Source organism: Centrocercus urophasianus, unplaced genomic scaffold, assembly GCF_019232065.1.
Source record: "Centrocercus urophasianus isolate 14NV4802_14NV808 unplaced genomic scaffold, USGS_Curo_1.0 seq_12, whole genome shotgun sequence".
Classification (NCBI taxonomy): domain Eukaryota; kingdom Metazoa; phylum Chordata; class Aves; order Galliformes; family Phasianidae; genus Centrocercus; species Centrocercus urophasianus.
Genome location: NW_024884364.1, coordinates 27,722,345 through 27,747,798, shown reverse-complemented (window position 1 = coordinate 27,747,798; position 25,454 = coordinate 27,722,345). Strand labels below are relative to the sequence as shown.

At 40.4% G+C, this 25,454-nt stretch overlaps 1 protein-coding gene across 7 annotated transcripts in view; it reads right to left on the bottom strand.

The window, feature by feature from the left end:
* Positions 1-8,778: 8,778 nt before the first annotated feature.
* The window catches only part of MAP3K7CL (MAP3K7 C-terminal like), a 34,792-nt gene continuing 18,116 nt past the window's right edge, over positions 8,779-25,454 (bottom strand). For all 7 annotated transcript variants that reach the window (XM_042810104.1, XM_042810106.1, XM_042810103.1 and 4 more), the window contains 2 exons: positions 18,337-18,452; positions 8,779-9,954 (listed from right to left, as the gene is read on the bottom strand). In XM_042810104.1, the coding sequence (XP_042666038.1) occupies positions 9,774-9,954; positions 18,337-18,452 (297 nt within the window). In that variant the 3' untranslated portion in view covers positions 8,779-9,773. The remainder of the gene's footprint in view (positions 9,955-18,336; positions 18,453-25,454) is intronic.

Here is a 25,454-nt window from a genome sequence, read left to right as displayed (position 1 = left end):
TTAATGATGCTAAAACAAATCAGAAAAGTAGCAGTGGGTTCTAACCAGGTTTAAAGACAGAATCTTCTTGCTTCCTAGACCCATTTGTATTTGAAGATGACATCTTCCTCCTTCACAATTCACAGTGACCTAAAGAAGAATATCAATAGCATGGATAGCAAAACAAAAGATGAAATCACAAACAAAAATATCTGTGGTCATTGTACTTCATGTTTGAAGCATGCATTTGAAGAGGAGAATAATCCATGTGCTGAACAGTAACAAAGATACCAGTTTTCTTGGGTTAAGGAATAAGTTCAGCTAGAAAACTGGTTAGCTTCAATGCAACTAACAGTATGCAAACTTATGTTTTTTATGCTTATTATAAAGCTAAATTTGAGCATGCACTCACATGGAGAGCAGAGAACATCCCTTTATCCAGGCACCCATCCAAACACCTCCATCTGAAACAGAAGGAATATAGAGCTTCTCAGTAACAAGGGTGCCGCAGCCACAACTCCCAGAAACATTTTTTCTCTATCACACCCAGTCGAGAACAATTTCTAGATGAGTTTTATAGTGCTTTGTAAATATTTGACTTCTTTTTTTTTTTTTTTTTTTCTCTGTTTGCTTGCTTTTCTTTAAACTCACAGGTCCGTATAATGACTCTCTGGAGTCATTCCAATAAGCATTGGCACAGCTGTAGTTGTGCAGTGAGAATGAATATGACTGCTGCCGGTGGGTGGGACCTACTCATTTCTTCAAGTTAGGTACATGTTTAAGAGATTTGTTTGGACACTGTGCTCCACAGTAAGTGCTGTGTTGAATCAGGGCCTAAATGTAGTTTGCTGTGTGGGGCCTTCTTGGCCTTGCTGATTACCTACCTGGCAGCCTTTCTTGCTTAGATGAGAACCCCTTCACTTCAGAGCATGTGTTCAGCAATTTAAAGGCTACCTTCTTGTAGTAAAAAATCAGTGATTATTCTCTTTTGGATAATAATAGAACATTCTCATGGTAAAACTTTGAATTAACGCTCTCTTGAGCTGAGATTACAGGATTAGGAGATCATCATAAACATCTGAAAACACAGCATGTATGGAGTTATACTGGGAGTTGCACAGCTATCACAAACTGCAAATAAAAATGTTGTCTGCTGCCTTTTGTAAAATTCTGCTTACGTTTCCTTTCTTCATGCCTCCTTTTACAATACGATGTAACTAGAGTTTTATTTCTTGCCAGTTTTAGCCAGGTGTGGAAACAGAAACCTCTTTTTCTTAACTAAAGGGGAAATCTGAAACAGTTGTAGCAGCAAAGCAAACTTATTAGCGTGCTTTTTCTGCTCTTTTTTCCTTCTGTGAACCCAAATTTTCCATAAAATATGGTTGTTCAAATGAACCATGGGCTGTGCAGGAGCCACCAAACTCACGGCTTGCAAAACAATCCTCATATTCCAGCACAACCACTTTGGGTCACTGAAACTTGACCTGTGGCTGGAACGTTGCCCGTGCATTAGGGCTCACTTCCGAAGTCTGGCACTTGGGATGTTCAGATTGCTTATCCTGAATAAAGAAAGAAAAATAAGAAGACAATATTGCATTTTCCTTCTTTCTTTTTTCTTTTTTTTTTTTTTTAATGTGTAACTCATGAAAACAATGCTGTATGAGATTTAATTCACCAACAGGAGGAATAATGAGTCGTCGTACTGTAGTCTTTTTTAAAGTACATATCATTCTTAATTTTTCTGCTATTATATAAATACATTTTGCCTAAAAAGTCTGCAATCGATTTGTACTGGATAGTACTTCGCAAAGTTCTTTAGGTCAGATTTCCAGGCAGGAATCCACACAGATCAATAAATCCAGCTGAAGTCAACAGAACTATTTTGGACACACATGATGTGTAAGTATTGTGAACTCTCTCTCTTCTCTAGAATGCCAGAACTCATTCAGCTCTGGAGTTTATGTTAGCTGCTGTCCAAGGCTTTGCTGAAAACTGTATCCTCATGTAAGAGTTCATAGTATGTAAAAAAATATTGGATATCTCTCTTCGATAGCTTCATGGAGCTGTGATTAAATAGTGAGAAATTGGTATCCTCTCCTAAACTAGACAAAGAATTAGTAGTTGTAACTACTTAAAAAAAAAATAATCAAAATTCCACTCGGATAAATATAATTACATACTGATAACATTTACTCGGACGTCAGTATCTGCCTCTCAGTGACACTGGTAGATGCGACGATACCCACTAGAGGGAGCTCACACAGTCACATTGCCTTCTACAGATTTACGAGATGTTTTTTGTAAGGTCATAAATAGATTTTTAAATACATTTTAATGAACGGCTGGATGTAAATGAGTTTAGCTGAGAACTTTTACCACAGATTTTTTCTTTCTATTAAGAATACTCCTTTTCGGAAATTATTTCACAGTTTGTGTATTCCTTTTCAATAGTAAATCAATCTTATCTAGCTCTTACTGTGTTCGGAGTAATGTATCCAATGACTCAAGTTGCAGTTGCAAGTGCTCAACAGTTTTGCGTATCACTTTCCAGTGCTACACTCAGGAAATGTGGAATCCAGCAACAGAACAAAGGGGCAATGGGCACAAATAGAGCAAGTTCCATTTGAACACGAGGAAAAACTTTTATACTGTGAGGGTGACAAAGCACTGGAACAGGCTGCCCAGAGAGGCTGTGGAGTCTCCTTCTCTTACAATATTCAAGACCTGTATAAATGTTTTCCTGTGCGACCTGCTGTAGGGAACTGCTTTAATAGGCGTTGGACTCAATGGTCTCCAGAGGCACCATCCAACCTCTATGATTCTGTGATTCTCATTCTCCTTGGCCTGCTGATAGTTATAGAATCAGAGAATATCCCGAGCTGGAAGGGACTGACGAGGATCACCACGTGCAATTCTGTCTCCATTCATGATCACCCCAAATCAAACCCTACATCTGACAGTGTTGTCCAAACGCTCCTTGAGCTCCATCACTGGTGGCCTTGCCCACAGCCCCGTGCATCCCGTTCCCCGCCCACCGCCCTGTGGTGCAGCCCCTTTCCCTGACCCCCAGCTGCCCTCCCCTGAGGCAGCTCCATGCCGTTCCCTCGGGCCCTGTCGCTGCCACACAGAGCAGAGCTCAGCGCTGCCCCTCCGCTCCCTGTGAGGAGCTGCAGCCGCCATCAGGCCTCCCCTCAGCTCCTCTGCTCTGCGCTGAGCACAGCGAGGGGCCTCAGCCGCTCCTCGTACATCTTGTCCTCCAGACCCTTCACCAGGAAGTATTCCACAGGGAGGTTTTATTTTGCATGTGAGCAGCAGACTTCTTTTCTGATCAGACACACAACAAAGGACTGAGCTTCCCAAATATGCTGAATAAAGAACAAAAGGATATTCCAAGTTGGAAGGGACCTGTAAGGATCATCGAGTATAACTCGTGGCTCCACACAGGACCACCAAAAAATTACGTTCAGGATTGTATTACTATGAATAAGTCCGAACAAGTCTGCCTTCTGTGAATATGACCACTTCCTTAGTATTGTCTGTACTGATATTTTATCAGTGAATCTCCGTGCTGACATGAACGCAGAAGGATTTGAGCAGAAGGAAGCTGAAGCTTTCAGCAGGTAACATTTGCAAAGGATGACTCTGCTGCTCTGCTGGCTGCTGTTAGCAGCTCTCAGGGGCAGAAACCTCCAGCCAGCCCCACGCAGCGGGGTGGCTGACAGGCACACGCCAGAGGAACAGCTGGGAGCCCACTGTGGGGAGCGGGCTGCGGGGGAGGGCTGTGCGCTGGCAGGGAAGTCACGAGGCAGAAGTAGGAGGTTTTCCCTTCCAGAACATCGTGTCACTGTCCCTTCACATGGGTCACTGGGGGTCTAGTTAATACAACCAACATACTGCACTTTTGTGGTGGTAGCAGTAAAAGCCAACTAGTGGGGATGCATTTATTTCAGTGCCAAAGAGCTCTACTTTCAGAGTAGTTTTTATTATATATAGGCCGTAATCTGTAATTTAATTATTTTTAATGCAAATATAGTCACTAGCATAGATACATCTACACCAGCAGAATAGAGCCATATATCAGTGCTGGTTATTCTTCTTTGTATATGAGAATGCTCTGCAAAACTATAAGCTTCTTTACCCCAGGTAGCTCTGTTCATATTAAGCATGTGAGACAGAAACAGTACAAGAAAGATGCAGAGCTTGTGCAATGAGTCCAGAGGAGGGCCACTAAGATGATCAGTAGGCTGGAGCACCTCTCCTATGAAGAAAGGTTGAGGGAACTTACCTAGGGTTGCATCTAGGGAGGAATAATTGCATGCACAGGTTGGGGGATGAGCTGCTGGAGAGGAGCTCTGCAGAGAGGAACCTGGGTGTCCTGGTGGACAGCAGGTTGGCCATGAGCCAGCAGTGTGCCCTTGTGGCCAAAAAGGCCAATGGCATCCTGGGGTGCATTACAAAGAGCGTGGCCAGCAGGTTGAGGGAGGTGATCCTCCCCCTCTACTCTGCCCTGGTGAGGCCTCATCTGCAGCACTGCGTCCAGTTCTGGGCTCCCCAGTACAAAAAAGACAGGGATCTCTTGGAAAGAGTCCAGCGGAGGGCCACAAAGATGGTGAAGGGCCTGGAGCATCTCTCCTATGAGGAAAGGCTGAGTGATCTGGGTCTGTTCAGCCTTGAGAAAAGACGACTGAGAGGGGACCTGATCCAGGTCTATAAATATCTGAGGTGTGGGGGGCAGAATGGGGAGGACAGACGCTTTTCAGCAGTGTGTGGAGACAGGACAAGGGGAAACGGCCGGAAACTGCAGCATAGGAAGTTCTGCACAAATGTGCGCAAGAACTTCTTTACAGTGAGGTGACGGAGCACTGGAACAGGCTGCCCAGGGAGGTGGTGGAGTCTCCTTCTCTGGAGATGTTCAAGACCTGCCTGGATGCCAACCTGTGCGACCTGCTGTAGGGAACCTGCTTTGGCAGGGGGTTGGACTCGATGATCTCTGGAGGTCCCTTCCAACCCCTACGATTCTGTGATTCTGTGAACTGTGCTTGTTTAGCTTGGAGAAGGCTCCAGGGAGACCTCACTGTGGCCTTCCAATACTTGAAGGAAGTGTATAAACAGGAGGGGGAATGGCTGTTTAATAGGGTGGACAGTGATAGGACAAGGGGGAATAGTTTTAAACTGAGACAGAGGAAGTTTAGGTTAGATGTTAGGAAGTTTTTCACACAGAGGTGGTGAGGCACTGGAACAGGTTGCCCAAGGAGGCTGTGGATGCCCCATCCCTGGAGGCATTCAAGGCCAGGCTGGATGTGGCTCTGGGCAGCCTGGTCTGCTGGTTGGTGACCCTGCACATAGCAGGGGGGTTGAAACTGGATGATCATTGTGGTCCTTTTCAACCCAGGCCATTCTGTGACTCTATGAACATTCCCATAATGTAAATATTTGGAAATAAATATTTCAGTGTAAAATATCCCAGTATAAAACCTTTAAGAGAAGCTTTTTAATTTTGGGCTGAGAATAACCGTCTGTACACCCCTCCAATGTCAGCCATAAAAAGCAAGCAAGCCAGCAGTCATAGCATACAGCTCACTCACCAGTTCCCCTTCTCGCAGCTCTCATATCCCTGTGCTCACCCTAGCCATCCAAAGCTCGGTCTTGCATCTGTCCATGCATTTGTTACATCAGCACACACATCCTTATTTCATTTCCCTAATTTATCTATTAAAATTTAATGCACAATTCAGTCAAATAACTAAATCCACAGATACTCATTCTCGTATTTTCCTAAATAGTTCAGAGAAGGACAAAGCACCTCAAAGCTGGCAGCTGCAAGCTGGCTGAGCACTTTGCTGCCATGCAGCCATGCCCCAGCACTCAGTCATAGTGTCCTACAACCTGAACCTTTGGGAGACATGTGAAGAACAAGTGATCATCAGACCATGTCATGACATCACCAGTCAACTGGATCTGCACTCCGGACTATTGCTCTGTTCTCCAGAAGGGGTAAGGATGCATGGGCTGAGAATGAGGGAACTGAAGGAACTGAGGTTTAGAAGGGGGAACCGATGATGGTCACACAGAAATGCTGAATGACTCATGCTAAAGCCCTTACTTGCTACAGCTTAAACCACTGGACTGTTCAGTCTAGAAAGCCTGGGTTGAGGTATTTTGTGAATGATTGCAGTCTTTTATTCATATGGGTGTGACTAACACATGATACGCCTTTTAAGGAACGCTGAAGAATCTATTCCAAGAAGGTAGGCTTTCTTTAATTTTAAATGTTAATTAAACAGCTTTTTGTTCATCTGAAGCATCATCTCCAAATCAAGGCATCCAAGAGAAGAAACAGTGAAGACTGCCCATCCAACTTTACCTTGCTTCCATTCTCTCCCTCTCCTTGCAGGATAGGCAACTGGGGGCAGCTTTTTGGTACTTGGTATTCTCCTCCTCTTTCTGAAACAGCTCCAGGGCTCCCTTATTACACACCTTTTGGTGCCACTTGAAGACACACAAGAGTATCTGTATGGATTTTCCAAGGATATTCATAGAATTATAGAATCATTTGAGTTGAAAGGGATCCTTAGAAGCCACCTGATCCAACTCCCCTGCAATGAACAGGCATTATCTACAGCTAGATAAGATTGCTCAGAGCCCTATCCAGCCTGACCTTCAGTGTCTCCAGGGGCTGGGCATTCACCACATCTCAGCTCACCGTGTTCACCACTGCATTATCCATGGGTCTCCCACATTACTTTTTCTACACTGAAAGATGCATTAATTTTCTTAGTATGTGCTCCCATCCCTCCTCTCATATAGAACTGAGGCACACAGATTAGAACACAAAATGGCCATTAATACAGCCTGTTTGGAGATACACAGAGTATCGCAGACTGGGGCATTTAGCTTCAGAGAACACTTCAAGAGTTGAAAGTCCAACTTTCGTGAGTATTAATGCTCACTGAGTTGGAAAATTGGAGCCACAGTGCATTCTGCCAACCTTCCTCATAGTCATGCTGGCCAGAATCAGCACTCCTCCTGCTATGCCTAAGCCTGAAGCAAAATTTCTCTCCCCGAGACCTTCTTCTTTAGTCAGTGCCCATTTTGCATTCTCCTCCACAAGAAGAGTAGCAAGGCTTCTCCCACCAGCAGCTCCCCTGGCCCTTCCAGTGCTGTCATCCTGAGCATCAAGCAAGCGCAGAATGTTAGGTGGGGGAAAATGAGCTCCGTGTCATGGTCACAAGGGCCTCGGTGGCAACAAAGCTTTTTAGACAAGGGAGATGACACATTTCCGAAGATGATTAATCCACAGAAGCCACCAGAATAGAGATAACCTCGGAAAGAGGAACATTAAAACAGAGAAAAAAACATGCTGCCAAACCCAAACCTGCTGCAGGTTCTTATCTTCCAGACTTTTCACATGTGAAAGTACCCTGGGATCTGGCTGCTATGAGACCGCATGAGTCATATCCTTGCTAACTGGAATACTTAAATTAAGCTTGTTCAGCACTTTTTACGATGGAAGGAAGTTAATAAAAACAGGAAATGGATAGCACAGGTCTTGTTCCTTTAAACCCATTTACTTCTTTCTTAAGTGGTCTGAAGCAAATCTTTGTCATTGTTTGTCATTGTAGTTGCATGCTTATTTTTGCTAATATTTGCCAAATAATAACAAGGAATACACTTTCCCTGTGTAACAGACTCTATCTGCGTAGTTTTATATGTTTAGAAACTCCTGCTATCTGAGCCCTTTTCATATCTTTCCTTGCCCCTTTCCTTTGAAAATTCCACTCGTCTACTCTCTTTGAATCACATTGTGCGACCTGCTGTAGGGAACCTGCTTTAGCAGGGAATTGGACTCGATAGTCTCCAGGCATCCCTTCCAACCCCTATGATTCTGTGATATTGTGATCCCAGATTCCACAGCATCCAGTGCTCAAAACGGAATCCTGAAGCCTGCACAAGGTATGTTAGCCATCAGAATGGCTTTTCCAGCATTCCCAAGTTTGACATCCCAAGTGCTTTTTATTCATTACCATATTTGTTTTTCTCTCCAGTGTTCACAACGCAGAGTGCAAACTGGCTCCTCAAGTAACAGTGGGCTCAGAAAGAGGAACAGAATCATAGAATCTCTTGGGTTGGAAGGGACCCATAAGGATCATCGAGTCCATCTCCTGACTCTACACAAGGCCACCCAAAATTCAAACTCTGTGTCTGAGTCCTTCTATGAAAACCTATGTATGTCCAAACGTGTCTTGAACTCCAGCAGGCTTGTGGCCTTGACCACTGCACAGTGTTTTACTGCTCATAAAGCAGTCCAACAGCAAACAGGCACATGTGATTGCTTATCACCCTTTACGTCTCCACTGGGGTGGGGTGATAGAACAAGTGCTGTGCACATACACTGCCCTGGCATCCCAGATGGAGAAGTGGGCACAAGGCTGCACCCCGTGATCTCATGCTCTCCTGTTGCAATGTGAGGCACTGGCAGCAAAGCAGGGCCTGCCTCCACTCTTTGCCATGGGGAACGCTGAGGTGAAGAGGCAGCTCATGCTCCAGTCTCTGCTGCCAGAGTCACTGGGGTGCCAAAGCACTTCCCTAGGAAACGTTCAGATGAACCTAAAACCTAAGAGCTTACTGATAATAGTTACACTTAAAGGCAAAAATCTGAAGTTTTCAATTACTAAGACATTTTAGAACTGATGACAAATCAAGTTTGTATTGAATTCCAACCTCATGAAGATGTAACAAGACGAATTAACAATTCCAGCTAAAAATACAGGGAGGTTTAATAATGTTCAGAACATAAAATGGTTTTTCCATATTTGCTTTTAATGAAAAAAATACTGTATGAATAGAAATGGAAGTATAACAAAGAATTTCAATTGAATTAGGAAAATACAGGGATAAATAGAGCAAGTAAAACAAGCATTTTAATTCCAGGTTATTTGTGTGTCATGGAACTCTTGTCTGTACTTACAGCTACTTACGTTTCCAAACAGACCAGAAGATGAGAACAAAATACCCTCACGATACGCTTACTGACATGTTCTCAGTTACAACTATGATGGTAGCATTCATATATTAACTTCTCATTTCTCAGATGGCAAAGAGCACAATAAAAAAGACTCTCAGGTCATTTACGTTTGGGGAAGGAAAGCCTGATCTCATCTGTTCCTTGCAATTTCAAAACTTGCAAATTATTGTTGTCACTACTCTCACTTCATAACTAGTAACTGGGTTAATTCAATTTTAATGTACAACTTATCTGATTTTATACAACAGTGTAAAGCTGACATGGGATAATAAAGTCTAGTTTTTACCCATGAGGAGATCCGTTTTAAGATAACTTCCAAACACTTTAGGCATGAGGAATATAATTTTAAAAATCTTCACCAAACTAAAATTAACATAAGTGTATTCCATATATTAACATTGTCCCTGCTGTATGCCTTAGTATGGTCCAAATTCCCAACACAGAGACTATTTATATCATTTTCTAGTGTGTCCATATCTTCTTAAATTGGAAGAAATATGTTTAGAAAAGAAACCTGATCTACTAGAACATATAATGGGGATAGATTAACTTCAATTATGTTACTTGAAATAAAATATCCATTATATAATGGATGAAATATCCATTATATTAAGCTACTGGCTGGCAAGCATTAAATCAAATATAGACTTCTACATATTCTGTATCTGTAGTGAAGTATTATAACATATTAAACAGACCTTTATTTTAAAATCTCTTTCCAACACAGGATCAATCCTGTATTAACTGCCTGACATAAGCTAGTTGCGAGTTATGAGGATCCCTGCCTTTTTTGGTACTGTATTCTGAGCTTTTCCAGTTGTTCTACACACTGCGTCTGGGCCAGCTTCAGTGTTCGGTTCTCCTCTGTCAGTTCTGCATACTCCTTGGCCAGCTGAGCAGCATCCATGCTTTCTTTTTCCACTTGTTCCAGTCTGGCAATCAGCTCTTTTCTGGCAATAACATTAAAAAGAAATTCACAAAGATTAAAAATGGCAGCAAGCAAAACCCGTATTGTCATGGGTTAGGAGAAAGCTGGAGTACACCTTGTTGATGTGAAATACACAGCTAGAATACATATCTGCTACAGATGCTCTTTTTCCTTTAAAAGATGAATTCTGTGATAGGTTTGTTTTCCTGACGTCAAACCTGCAAAATGCTGAGGACCTTTAAATAAATATCTCTACCTTCAGTAAGAGTTCACTGTGCAGCCGTATGGGGAGGACCAACATCCTAGAGACTGAATGCTAATATGCTGCCTGTGTAAGAAGAGCAGCAATTTATTTTTCTCTCCCATACCAAATATATTTGAAAGCCATCAAGGTTTTCTAATGTTGTTGTTGTCCAGTTGCTTATCCAGTTGGTATATTCTGTGAAGCACGCCTGGTTTTGTTTTCTATGCTACCGAGAAAAAGGATTCTAGAGCACACTAGGCACACATCTGAACTAAACAAATTGCTTCTTTTCAGTTTTTATACTCAGACCTTACTTCTGCTGCTGAAGCATGGTCACCAACTGCAAACCTGACCCCTCCTGGCCTTTTTGAGTGCAGACACCCAAGAATTCAAGCTGTTGCTCCATCCCAGTTGGAGTCACCTTGTGCCCTGTGTTCCCAGATTTGGCCAGAAGTCACAGGCTACTGTAGACCATCAGCTGAAATTCCCTCCAGAGGAGTTAAGATAGTGGAGGCCTTAAAACAAAACACGCTGAGTGCATATGGGATATCTAATCGCACTCCACTTGGTTACCCAGCAGACTAGTCTGACCTCTGTTTTATTTCCCTTTAAGTCAAATCATTTTTCATCTCTGCTACAAGAAGTCTCTTTTAAAGGGTCCTCGGCTCTTTTGATCACTCTATCTCAGTGATTAGTTAATCTTTTAACTCTTTGGAGCCCTCTGACTTTCTCAGTCACGCCAAAACAATGGTTGTAGGTCATCTGCTGGAAGACGTAATGCCTTCAAAGCAGATTGCTTTTTCTGCAGTCTTTGAAGGAGTCCCCTGGCAAGCTGAACCAGTGCTTTCATGCAGGAAATTCTTACAGATTAGTGATTCCGCTTCCATAGGTCAGAGCATTCACAAAAAGATAACATTTCAGTATTTGCTGATCGCTTGCATTACTTACACCTGCAAAACCACAGTTTCTAGCAGTGAGATTTTAAGCACCTGGATTTTCAAACAATTGTCCTATCTGGACTTCTTTTAAGATTAATTTAATCTTTCTTTACTGCAGCTTTGAGAGACAGCATCATTTAGCCAAGGATTTGCTGGCTGTTTACAGCCGCAGTTACTGCAGTTCAACGAGTTGTAAGAGAGCCATGACAGACCCATTTCTCAAAAAAATGATTCCCATACAAAAAAGAAATAGGGAAGAGTTAGCAGGCTTTACAGCACTTTAAATCACCCCCAAGATGCAGTATATGGAAGCCCTCCTGTAGCTATGTTTCAGCTTTGTTTTAGACCACTGGTGTAATGCACAGGTGCTGCAGTGGCACAGGCTGCCCAGGGAGGTGGTGCAGTCACCGTCCCTGAGGTGTTCAGGAGCCGTGTGGATGTGGCACTGAGGGACGTGGGCAGTGGGCGTGGGGGGGGTGGGCTGGTGGTTGCGCTGGGGGATCTTAGAGGTCTTTTCCAATCTTTAGTAGAATTCTGTTAACATTTGGCATAATGGAGTTGTAAAAATTTTAAAACCAGCAAAGCCATTAACAGATTAATTTTTCATTGTTTAGGCTGTGCTACATCTACTGCTCTTCGATGTAGGCTAGATGAACTGATCATGCCAGACAGCTTGATATTCCAGTTCCTGTTAATGGGGCTACTGAACACGCAAAAAAATGCAGGTAAGATTTAGAGAGTAAGAAATGTATTGAATGCAGTGAAATTTTACTAGCTTAATCACTTCAGCCCCTTCAGCTTCCACTGGAAGATTTTTGTGTCTTAGAGCCAAAAGAGAGCTTTAGCAATACTTTCTTGCAATTATTCTACTGGCGCAGTGCTGGGCGGAAGGATTACATGACTTTTTTCACACTACAGACTGCTGGATGAGGAGTCTTCTAAACCAATTAATTTGGAATAATTATTTTCTCACTCTCTATGAGGTTCTTAAATGCAGGGGCAGTGAACACACTTGTAAGTAATCAGCATAGTAAGAGCAGATAAACCTTTTCCATGGGAAATTTTAGCACTTGTGAAAGCAAGGTACTGCCTACCCTATTTGGACTTGAGCCAGAGGCAGCACAGGCAGACAGCATACAAACTCAGACAGCTCTATTAATGAATGCCAGTCCTGATTTGATAAGGCTGCTTGCAAGCATGGTTTTCGTGCTGCTATCTAATGAAACTCAAGTAGCATAGATTTTTTTATTATTATTATTAATTTATTATTTTTTTTCCAGAGACTTAGCTTTGCTGTTGAAGAAAGCAAAAATGAGTTAAGATCAAAGTAAACTCATTTCTGCAGTCCAGACTCTAGGACCTCCCTTCCTTGCCCTGAGGTAGTAAAATTGCCCTCTTCTGAGTCAGCAGAACCTACTTATTCCCTTCCCATCAGGATCAACACCTGTTTACAGGGTAGGGTGATGTTTCAGGCAAATACTACCAGCCTGCCACAGAGATCTAAAATTAGAATACCAGGGAATTGCTAAATGTTATGAATGGTGTGGTTTACGAAGCTTACAAAGGATGAGGACAGTAACTAACATTTGCTTCTGATCTAATCCAGAATTTGAACTTAGCTCTCAGAGGTTAAAGAACACCATACTAAGCTCTTGCACCATCTAGCCTTTGTTATGGATGACTAATAAATAGATTTATCATTGTGTAACCAGTCTTTGCTGTTAATGGTTACCCCATGTTTAAATATTAACAGCACTTATAAGGTATTTTCTAAAATGGTGTTGAGGTACTTAAATTTTTGAGACAATCTGTAACATGCACTTTAAGTGCTCTTTTCTGGGGAGGGGTTAAGGTGGGAAAGAAAGACCAGTGTGATTTGCATCATAAACCAATAAACCATAATCAATAACAGAAAAGAAAATGAAAGGAAAAAGAAAAGAAGAAAAGAAAATCAGCATGATCTTAGGGAAAGTGTTACTTTAGTCCTGATCTTAATGACTTTGCCCATGAAAAGAACAGAATTACTTTATAGTAATATTCACAATGAATAAATACAGAAAAAAAGGGCAGATGAAGCAGATACACTTGTCTCCAGATAAATCTATTGGCAGACAGATAAACCAGACTCAAAGAAAACTGCTTCCACAGTGCAAAGACGCAGGCTTGTCTCCCTGCAGTTCTGAACAAGGTATTCAGGATCACGCATGTGGTACAATGCACGTCTTCCTAGCTGACGTGTTCTGGTGGCCATAAGGTCATTTACTTTTCCCATATTTGACACAGCTTTCACGTCAGGAGGAATCACGACACCCCCGTATGATAACTGCTGACTGGGAAGACTAACCTGGCATGTTTAAAGTCCAGTAACTAATTTTTAAACTGTGAGACAGCCTGTTTTAATGTTAATAAACAGGCTGTAATAAAGCTATTTCTCCAATACCAGCAGATAAAAGATACGTATTTCTTACTACAACAGGGGAAGTTGTGCTTTCTCTTTGTACTTGAAAAGCTTTAATTTCTACTGATTTGGCAAGTTAACAAGATGTGTGTAAGAAATCAAGTCTGGAATGAAAAAAAATAGTAAGATAAAAGGTTGTTTTTATGCCATAACATCAGTCTTTTTCTGCAGTATCTGGAAGTCTGAAGAGGACTTTTCTTAACAGCACAGGGAAAGTCACACCAAAAAGTGTGCCTGGAGGAGCCACTTGAATTTGAGACCTTAGAAATACTCCAAGGTCACAGTAACACATTAAAGCACATAGAAGGCTCGCACAAAATTCAGTGGACATCTCCACTGCATGTCTACTGTAACGTGCAAAGGAAGGAAAAACCATCATAACCATGGCAAAGAAGAAGAGTGAACCTAAACCAGGTGGTGGTTGAGTGATATTTTCTGGACAGTTATATTAGAATTGTCTGGGAGAGGAAAAAGAGAAAAGCAGCCAGAGCTAAGAATATAAGGTATAGCTAGCAACCATGGCAACTCTAATATTTAACTACATAATCCAGGGTCATTATCTAGTAATAGCAATATAACAAGTGCTCAAAATAACCAGCTATCCCATCCCTTTCACCCAAACTTAGATACCCAAAAACATCTGTTATGGAAATACATGTGTGTTTCTGGAACATAAATTAAATAACATTCTGTGACCTAAATGTGGTGTGTTCTCACTTCCCCACCCTTTTCTTTCTTTTTGATCATGTCTCCCATTCCAGACTGATTTTGTCCCTCCTACTTCGTATTGTTGGCATAAAAGGGAAGAGTCTGAGTCAAGACTGCAAACAGAGCTATGATGAATTATGTTAGCAAAGCAAATCTATTTAATATTCCCTTCAATTATTTCAATTTCTTGCTTCCTTTTGTCTTTTTCCTTACCTTCTCATTGCTTTGCCCTCTGATTTTTCCATTTTTGAACCTGAAACCTCCCTTTCACATTTCCCATTTTCTTATGAAATAATTGTCATCTTCTCCCTCACTACCAGTCTAGTAGATTCCCTTTCCATCTGTACTGCACACAAAATAGAAGGGCCAAATAAGCTCTGTTCTAGCTCTGAAGAAAAGCAACCCCAATCATTTCACACTACTGCCTTTCAGTACTCCAGCCATACATAACCCACACACTCCAGGGAGAGACAAGCTAAACTAAGAATTAAAAACCATTGAAAAGTTTCAAAAAGAGTAACCATTGTAATTTTATTCATCTTTTTATTTCTTAAAGATGCTTCTTTTATAAATATACCTGTGTGTTATTTCTCTATGTGAAAGGTTACTCTGAACCTTGGAGGCTGAAAAAAAAACCCCACCAAACCAGCACACCTCCAATAACTGTTAATTTCAGGTTGACTTTCTTTCTCCTAGCCACCAAATTAAAAAGAAAAAATCTTATTTTCTGCTTTGAGCCTGACAACCACCATCAATAGCCTGCATGCACAGTGTTACTAGTAGTAGGCACCACATGTGCCAACACTGCCAGGTGGGACTCAACATTTGAGTTCCACAGGTGAATTGACTTGTGAAGAAGAAATTCAGAAGACTAACAGGGCCGTCAGCCAATAGCACTTCTCATTGTCTTTAGTAAAAACGGAAGCTGAAAAACACTGCACAAATTATTTGTTCCCATTACAAGGGATTCTTTGTCCATTTTATCACGTGGATATTTAAAAGAAATAGGCAGGTGTATTAAGCAATTGTGATTCTCCACTTCCATGCACTCAAATTCAAATTTAGAAAATTAAGACACCTGTAACATTTCCTCATCTGCTCATGGTTCAGAAAGCTACAGCATCTCCACATTTTCCATTTGATTATAACTGCTCTTTAGTCTAAAATCTCTGCATCACCTTGGACTTCCTTTAGAAAAGACAAAGCATCTTTCTCTTCTGAGAAAGGAATACTGAATATGCATGTCACCCCAGCCGTCATGATCCACTCTTCACGTTGTCACTTCAGCATATGATAAATTTCCTATAACTTTCAAACTGTTACTATTGAGAATAATTTTGGATATAAATCACTGATTGCTAGACCAAAAATTTCATTTATGTCTTGCTTATCTCTACACCCATACTCCTTTCAACATAGTTTTATATAAAAAACAAGGTAAATGTGTTCAGGTCCCGCATCCTTACATGTGTGTAGAGGTGTGTATCTCCTAGTAAGATTTTAATCCGCCTTCCAACTTCAACCAAACTTTACGGAATAACAATGTCTCCGTTTCTCAAAGGTTTAAAAAACAAACATAGTGCTACAGAAAAGAAAGACACCCCAAAGAGGAAAGACAGTACCATGAACCCTCCTCCAAAGCACTGAAAGATTGAGATTTATATGGAGGAAGGGACTTCAAAAATAGTTCCCTGGAGGAAAAGTTTCAGTTGGTATTTGCAGGTTTTTAAGCCTCAAAATCAAATACCTACAGTGCACCTATCGGTAGGAAATAAGAATCTTTGATCTAATGCTTGTTGGTCCATTTCTTTTGATTAAAAGATTTGAAAGGTGGGGAAAGATGCTGCACTGACATCTTTCACTTCTAGGGACTTCATGGCTACCAAGCATGTGAGCATCTGGGCCACAAACGTGCAATTAGGAGGGTCGTAAGAAGGATAGTAATAGAATTCTATTTGCTGCCTTATTCAGCTGCTCTTCTATTATTGTATTTTCTGGAGCATGAAATCTTCTGTCCACCACGCAAGTTCAGCAGAGGTAGAAATATGGAAACTTCTTCGGATGCACTGTTTGCATCCTCTAGCGAAATGAAGGAAAATGGCAGCTTGAAGCCCTTTAAGTCATCCAGAATTACAACTGCTGAGAAACTTTCTTCTGGTCTCAGAGGCTGATGAGGATAGTTTTTGAGCTCAAGTAAACAATTCCATGCATGCATCTGCCATTTTCAAGGAGAAAATGTTTATAATGTAGCTAATACCACAGATTGCAAAAATGCACTCAAACAGCATTCTTTTTTTTTTTTCATTCTTGCAAATGCAGAACATATATATTAGTGTAGTTTTCAAGAGTCTCAAGATAACTTTGCAAATGTGTGGAGCTGATTCAGGAATGAGTAAATAACAATAATGAATTTGTATTGGTGGGCTGCAAAATACAATTAATCTAAGGCTGTCATTTGAATTTGTGTCTGAAGCTAAGCACCAACATTCAATATTTTATATTCAGTTGGCATTTGCAGAAAGGATAAGTACATATGGTTCCCTCTGAATTCCCTTGGTTTTTAATTAAACGCATAAACAGCTTATATTAGATGATCAAATTCGACAAATCATTGTAAAATTATTTGAACTGCGTATCTTCTCTCTACACAATTTTTAAAACGTCAGTTACTTTCCACTGGCCAAGTTTAATTAATGATGAATCAAGTGCAGTCACTGAGAGAATGTAGTGTTAAGACTCTTCAGGTTATCGTTTCCTTTTTTTTAACCTCTGTGCCAATATGATAGCAATTGAGTGCCATGCAGATCCCACAGTGGAAGAGGATTTAGTACTGGGAAACCTCAACTGTTTCTGATACGTTTGGCAACAACTAAACATAGTTTGTCTACAGCCATCGACTCTGATAAAGACAAGCGTCACTTTCTTACTCTGCAAAGTTTGGTTTCACAGTGATCTCTCACTATATTACTTACAGTGGTCTTACAAGACCACAGAATTTCACCAGTTTCCACCCCTTCAGCTTGCTGCAGACTCCCACAGATGCAAATGTGGCTGAACTGTGTGGTCATCTCGTGCTACTATTGCCATGACACATCTAGAATGGTTCCTCCTCTAATCAAAACCCTCTCTGCTAGAGCTTTTCCGAGCCCCATTGCTATGCTATGAATGTTTCTCTTCCAAACATGTTAAGAGCTATAGTCTTTCTTTTACTACTTTTACTTACAACTTTAACTACAGCAATCAGAAGAACTTCATGCAACATTTGGACGTATGGTTGTGTGGTTTTATTTTCCCAATAAATCTCAGCTATCCACACTGTGGTAACTATCCTTGAGGACGGCAGCACTCCTTGAAGTCACCCTCAAGGTGAATGTCAAAATAAAAAAGCACTTGAAGTAGAAAGTCTTCTTTGCAGTAACTGTTATTGCTTGGGGCTCACTGTCACTCACCCTTTTTCCTCTCTCACAGAATTCCTTTTTGCCAGGTTTCTTGTAGAAAGAGTCCCAGAAAACCCACTTTGTCATTTAATAGTCATGTGAAGATGACAGGGCTATGAATAGAGGACACAGACAAAAATTTTAAAAATAATTTAAAAGTCTCCCTCCAGCTTAAGCACCCTGGATGTGAGCACCTGAAATACGAATCTACATAGAGATGACACCCAGAAAAAAATTTACTAACATTGTCAAATAATTGACATCAAACTGATCCATTATGCTTTTCATTAAGACGTACAAAGTTACATTGGGAAAAAAACAACCCTAAAACTAACAAGGTAACTGCTCCAGATGATCTAGATTGCTATGTGACAAGGATAAAGTGTCCCGATGCTGTGAGTGAGGGTTTTAAGAGACTCTGAACAACTGAGGGCCCAAAGCTTTGACAGCTCTGTGCTCTTAGTGGTCTCAGTTAATCCTAACCAAGGGCCTGTTGTGTTGTACTGTGACTGTCACGCGGAGGAATAAGGTCACAAAGTGTCATCTAAGATCCTTGCATTTAGAATGGAGCTTTACAAGGAGAATATACAGCAGTAAATACTGTGGGAAAGTTACTCACTTTCTTTCTTCCAGCAGAGCAATTTCTTTTTTCACCTCATGATACTCTTCTGCTATTTTGCAGTGTTGTTTGTACACCTGCATCGATTCCTTAGAGTCATGACAAGGAGGCAGAGGCTTTATGAACAGAAGAAGAAAAAAATACTGCTTTTGAATGCAATATTAGGAATAAACACATATTTTGAAAGATGCACTTGTCAGTTCATCTCCGTGAGAAAAAGTCGAACACTTTGAGAAAAGTTGCTGTATTGAAAATACTCCTAGTGATGGCTTTCCACAGAAGGGAAAGAATGCTTTTCTGCACATGAATATGCATAACCCTTCAATCTTTGTAAGGATTTTCTGAGCTTTTCACAACAACTTTGCAAAGTATCATGAAAGACTGTTTAAAGAAGGATTTCTCCCTTACCTATTCCTTTTTCAGCTATAGAAAAGTAAGAATGATAAAGCTGACACATCAGTCATATCTACAAAATATGTGAGCATCTTTACACTGCAGAAACTACAGCACTGAAGAGGAGGGTAATTTGAGTGTAAACCAGCTCTTATTCTCCAATTCTCAAAAGGAGAATAAAAGGTATGGAAAGTTATTGACTAAACACACTTTTTCATAGAAGCACTGCTTCTTCCAGCTTATTATTAAAATGGACAAGACTGTGAATTGAGACTAGGGCTGACTCTGCTGGATTCACAAGGAGCTACACTTCTGACTCTGGTAAAGCCAAGATTTCATAGTGTGTGTGACCCAGCAATGCCTCAATCTCTAAGTAGTTTGCTCAAGACTGTCTCCAGTTTCTCTGCACTGCTAGTTCCTGTAGAAGAGGATATACTTAGTTAGCAGAAATGTTATGGGAGCATTGGCAAAGTGTGTCCAATTTCCACCAGAGGAGTGTGTGAGATTCAGAGTAGAAAGATGACAGTCATTAAAAAATCTGATAAAAAACAGTGAAGTGAAAGCATTGTATCCCCTAACCTGTATACCTTATTATTATTAATAATTATACATTATTACAGAAAGATTTGTTGCTGTTGTTGTTCCAATGCATACTAAGCACAGCAGATTAAATCACCCTGTCCTAAGTCTCTTCATAAGAATTTCAACTACAAACTTGAAAATATAGTGTGGCTAAGTGTCAGCGTATTTTGTTCCTTAAAAGAGTACAACTTAATTTGGGCCTCAAGCTTGGCTGGCACATCGTGACCACAGCACTTTCAGGAAGTGTATTATTTTTAAGTTATTAGCCATGAATCAATTGACTGTACATGAAGTCCAAATAGCATGCTTGAGCCACCTGTTTGAAGCAAAAGGAAGCACTTAAAATAGTTCCTTTACTGTCCAGTTAAAGAAATCCAATTGCCTTTCACAATATGAGCAGACTTTTATTTCTTGTCGTTCTATTTTGACTCTTATTTGTAGCATAATATTCCTCCAAGTGCATTCTTAGAAAAAGAAAAACACAAGTCTTCAGACATTTCCTATCCATGGTCTTGCAATCTTGTGTTCTAGCTAAACTGGAAGTACATATTTTATCAAACACATTCAGAAACAAACGTGAAAAATGTTTTTATCCAAGAGGCAGAGTGTGTTGGCTTGAGATGCGCACCAGTGCAAAAATGTAACTAATGAATGGACCTCTGAAAGTATTTGCAGATGGTATGCAGTTCCGCATTGAAAATTTAAAACAGATAGTCATTTTCCATCTTCTAAATGTAAGAAATGCCACAGCAGAATAGTTTTCATGGCACAGTTCTGAGCTCGGAGAATTTGGGACCCCAGAGAAAGGGCTGTTCATTACCGGATGAATGTGGTCCTAGGAATGGGCTTTTAATTGCATTTCAATGTGGCTGAGCAATAGCACCGTTCATACAGTCACCCAAATAATAACCACAAATTTAACAGGACAGAATATAGAAGTCTCGGCGCTCTAATCCAAGAATGCAAGGGTGAGCCAAAGTAGCATCTGTGGTATCTACCAGAGATCAGCAAACAACAAATGCATCATAACAAAACGATCTTTAACAATACCCAGTGAGGGAAAGTCCCCGGAGTGATACTTCAAAGAAGAAGAAACCTGCTTTTGCTTTCAACATAGTTTCCGCAAAACTAGCTGGTTTAAATCAGTTTAAAAATTAAAGCAGCATTTAGTTTCTGTATTCCAGCTTCCCACTCAAAAGATATATTTAGAGAGTTAAAATTATCTAGTCATGTTGAGCCTTAATATCTAATTCCCACTTAGAACCAGTTGCTGGCTTTCAAACTCCTACCATTGTTTCCTCTTCAGCGTCATTTTTTTCTTACATTGATATTTTATCACTAGACAATAAAAGATACGGTTTACTGATATTCTATTTGTACAATTCTGTTTCAACTTTGATGGATGTTCTTACACAGTAAATCAATAACTTGATTTCTAATTGTGAAAAGATACCTATTTGGTACATAAAAATCAGGACAGTGCATTTTACTTTAAAATGTAGATTTGATAATGTTTTCATATGACTGGACATTTTGGTTTGCTCTTTGGTAAAACTGACATTTCTAAGAATGGTTTTGGAGATAATACTTGCAGTTCCTATGAGTAATTTCTGGGCTGTGGTACATAACACACAGGCTTATGCATCACTATTTAACAAGCAGCTATACTGTAATCACAAGAGACGTGAAGGAGCAACACTCTGTTTCTTTGCTGCTCACCATAAAAGACCAAGCAACACATGAGCACAGGGAAATTATTTTAGCCATGTCGAACAGCCTACTTTTTGCCATAAAGAAGGGTGCAGAGAATTAATCATACATCTGTTCCCAATAAAATAAGCATTTTCAGAAGATGGAAGGGCAAACTCCTGAAAAAAAACACCTCAGAAAGATGGGAAGGTTACTTGTTCCAAAGGCGTACCTCTGAATTGGCACACATTTACAGTGTCGACAAATTTCCTTAGAAAAGAAACAAATAACAGTAATGTAGCAGTTACTGAACTTGTCCATAATCACCTAAATAAGACTGAGAGAAATGTGCTAAAATCTGAATCCAGCCCCATGTTATCAGAAACAAATTCTGCAATCCACAGGCTTATCATGTTGTTAGAGCAGCTGAAGTCCTCTGCCTCAGCTAAGGTTCTGCCCCAGAGCCTCACCAAGACCAGAAATTATGCTGTTACTTCCAGTCCCATTTTGCCAAAGACAAATTTCCAGTTTTTTTATTATGCCAGCATTGGCTTTCATTCAAATGGTGCTCCTTTATCCTGCCTATTCTACCCCTGTGATATGCTTACAGAGAGTTCTCATGCACTTTCCAACCCTACATCCAAGCTGCACTCCTCTAATCCCTCACAGACAAAGCCTTTTCCTCTAGCTTGTCCTAAGCAGCCTCTGCTCCCTGTTCTACCTCCAGTGCCTTTTTGAATACCTGTGACCAGGCCACATGAAGCCTTACAGTGCTTACCCGGAGGGCAGTCCTCTGGCGCAGAACTGGCATCCCCATTCTAATCCATGAAGTCTGTATGCTATTTTTTGGTAAGAGCACTCTAGCTTCCATAGGTGACAAATGACAGAAGTCCCAAAAAAGCTCAATTTACAGTATGGTGGTTTTTTTTTTCATGCGGATACTTCAGGAAGTGTCTTGCCAGTCCGTAATTAATATATATAAAAGCATACCTGCTACGTAAGCAAAAAAAGCTCCGGCCAAAGAAAGTTATATTTAATGGCAACAGTTGCTACTTTTAATCCTGCTTATTTCAGGCTTCAGTGTCATCCACCCTCATTTTCCTGTGTTGGCAAAATATGTGCACACAGCATCTCTGATTTGGTTCTCAAAGCTATTACAGAAACTATAGTTTTCAGTGGTACTGTTGGTCTATCCTGCCATCCCTAATTTTCAGCAAGGTCTGACTTTCCTTGCACTTTATGGAATGACTCACCTTGACAAACTTTCTCAAGAACCCAGCAAACAGACACTAAGAGATCCTGTTATAGGCTATTCTGTTACTGCACATAGGTACGTACATCTGTACAGGACATCTGCAATGTCTATTTAGGTTTTCATTTCAAATGCAGATATGAAAGACGTTGAAAGATGATACGTAAGGATAGTTCATGAAAAGACAGGCTGTTCTAATTACCTTTGCTGAACAATTTTCAATTTTGTTTTGTGCATTTTTCCTTTATTTGTTCACTTTGCAAACTACATTTTCCCTTGCCACATGAATTCTCAATCCACAGAAGTTCACAGCCAAATCTGTAAGCTCTGTGTAGTCAATAGTGTCACTGTAGTATTCAAAAACTTTAAAAATCAATTTTTTATGTATAAATTTTTGTTTGTGTAGTTGTTGTTCTAGGTACTTGAAAAAGAAATCAAGACTTGTTTCTGGAAAGTTTAAAGAAAAAGATTGTGTCATGCATTTTTGCCAGCTGAGTATGCAGACTCAACAAGGAGGTAATCTCCAGCCCAGATCTGGAGTGGCATCTTATATTTTTTGTAGGTCTGGTAAACTAAATCCAGCTAAACCATTCTGGAAAAACAGAAAGCCCAGTGACAATATTTTGCATGTGGCCTATTTTCATTACATGGCCTTGTGCTTTCATGTGATAGCTGGACATTGCAGCTCCTTTTTGGTAGCAACTGCAACTCTTCAAGCAATTTCAGGCAGCTAGTCTAGGATATATCTAGTCTAGTCTACTTTTACTATGGAAATAAGCAGCTATCTTTCTTTCAAACAATTCAGGTCAGCTGGATGGAAGCAACTGAGAGTTTTGCTTTCATTGCCTGAGAGATTTTCTATACTTTCGCAATCACAGTGCGACGCTTTGGCTTTGTCAACACCCATGTCACACAGAATCTAAATGTGCAGTTATTACAGCAGTGTTATGGGAGACTTAATCAGCTCATTGGCAATCAAATCTAATTATAGAGTACCAAAGTACTGTAGGAAGTCTCTTGAAATTTAGTGCTTTTAGTACAGAGCAAACTTTTTAGAACTTCTGTATGCTTTTTAACTTTCTAAAATATTTTTTTTTGTTGTTTGTGTACCAGTAGTCTTGGCAGTGAGCAGAAGCAATGGTTCCACTATTTAAGTTCTGGACAGAATAAACAAGGTTTCTGATAAATGCTTGTGTCACAGTCAAACTGTCCTTACTGCAATGTTTTCCTCGCTTCTTTTGTATAGACATTTCCTACTTAAGCATGAAAAACAACTCCTTGACTTAACAAGCTGATATTATGAACAGTTGGAGTCTTTTCTCTGCCATAGGAAATTTTATGGTCATCCACCTTTATTGATTTCAGGAGATTTATCATTCATACAAAAGATGATACAAACACTTGTCTCAGGCTCGCGATTTCATGAAGGATAAGGAGTTACAGAACACTCCATATATCTGTACGAGATTTGTGTTCTTTCCTATTTAGAATCAAACACCCAGATGGAATAAATTGTTTCTGGGAGATGAACCACAGGAAATGCTGGAGCAGGACAGACAGCCTAGCAATTTAAGTCTTTAATACCAGATACATTCACCCACATTCTGTGTGACCTGTGCAATAAGGCCTTACATGCTGATGTAGATGTCTAAATATAGACAAAATCAGTAGTGAAATGTTTGTCAGAGAGGCCATCAGCACTGTGCAGCTAATCAAGGCCTGGTTTAGCTCTGACACAAGGCAAAATACTTCCCAACAACAAACTAACAAATGCAGCAAGACTGGACTTTCTTCACCTCTGACTTTAACTGCTTGTACAATGGGGGGAAGAACACACACCCGAAGCCCAAATAAGCTAGTGCTTTATCCTCAAAGTGTTGCTTTTCAGTGGGAAGATGATACATTCCAATACTGCGAACAAAGGAAAGCCAAATTAAAAACTTACTAACATGAGTTTGGTTTCATTTAAGCATATAAGGAACTTCTTCAGATATTTTCTTTTAATAATGAAGCTTCAAAAAAGATGAAGACTTTCTTGTCTATTAATTGCTGTGTTCTCATATATAGGGCTATTGCGTCTGATTGGCCATACACGATACTTCTTTTTTTTAAAGGCCAAGAAACAAGAACAAAACTTTTGAATTAGAGAACTGGTATCATTTTCTTACGTATTACTTCTTGAAACATCTTCCTCTCACAAGTGGAAAAAGTAACATTCAGAAAGGTAATTGGAGAAGACAACATTTTTGTCTGAACATAACTAGTTGATCTGAACACTGGATCGATCATTTCTATTCTTCAGAAAGCAGCTCTGACTTTCAACTAGTTTCCCCTCGAGTAAGAATTCTTACAGAGCATTAAGTACTTGCAGTTGGTCTCCTAGAAATACCCTTCCTCCAGCCAATCCTACCTCCACCTCTGCATAGCTGGCAGCAGTGCTTGGACAGCAGGCACGATCACCCTGCCAGGGATGGCCACACTGAACTCTGCCCTGCCATCGGACACCAGTGCCCAAGCAGGAGGCATGGCAGGACTGTGGGAGGAAAAGTGGGAACACTAGGTAATTCTGCTCAAACAGCCAAGATGACTGCCAGGGACAAAGATAGAAGGGCAAGGGCTTGAAGCCCAAAAGAGAGGTGCAAATTGCTTGGTACTCAGGCTGTGGTCTGACGCCTGCATGCATAAAATACTAAGGCACTGATTTTCCAAGTGGCTCCGTGAACTTACATATCTTTCAAGCTGCTTTCAAAATCTAACCTGAAGATCTGTTAATTTGGGCTCTTCTTTTTAAAGGTTTCAAGGTCTCACCAGTTTTCAAAAATACAGTCTTTTTTTTTTCTTTTTTTAAGTTCCTGGTACTGTACAGACACATACCCTGCATATATCATTTTTTCTTTAAATAAAATAGTAATGCTTTTGACTGTATTTACAGCACAGTGATGAAAATCTCACGGCTGTGTATGTGATGTTTTTATTATAAAAATATGTACCAACATTCTTACAAACCCAAGTATTTCAGGCAGCTATGCCATGGTTGATTAAAGGGCTTGCTGAGATGTGTGCTGCTTTATACTAGCTAACTCTGGGATACAGAAAAGCATGGATGGGGTGTAAGGGACACTGCTATTCACTGCTATTCAGTACTTCTGCAGGTCCTGGTGCATGTCCATGTTGTTGAAGTTTGCTTCTGCAGTATGAGAGC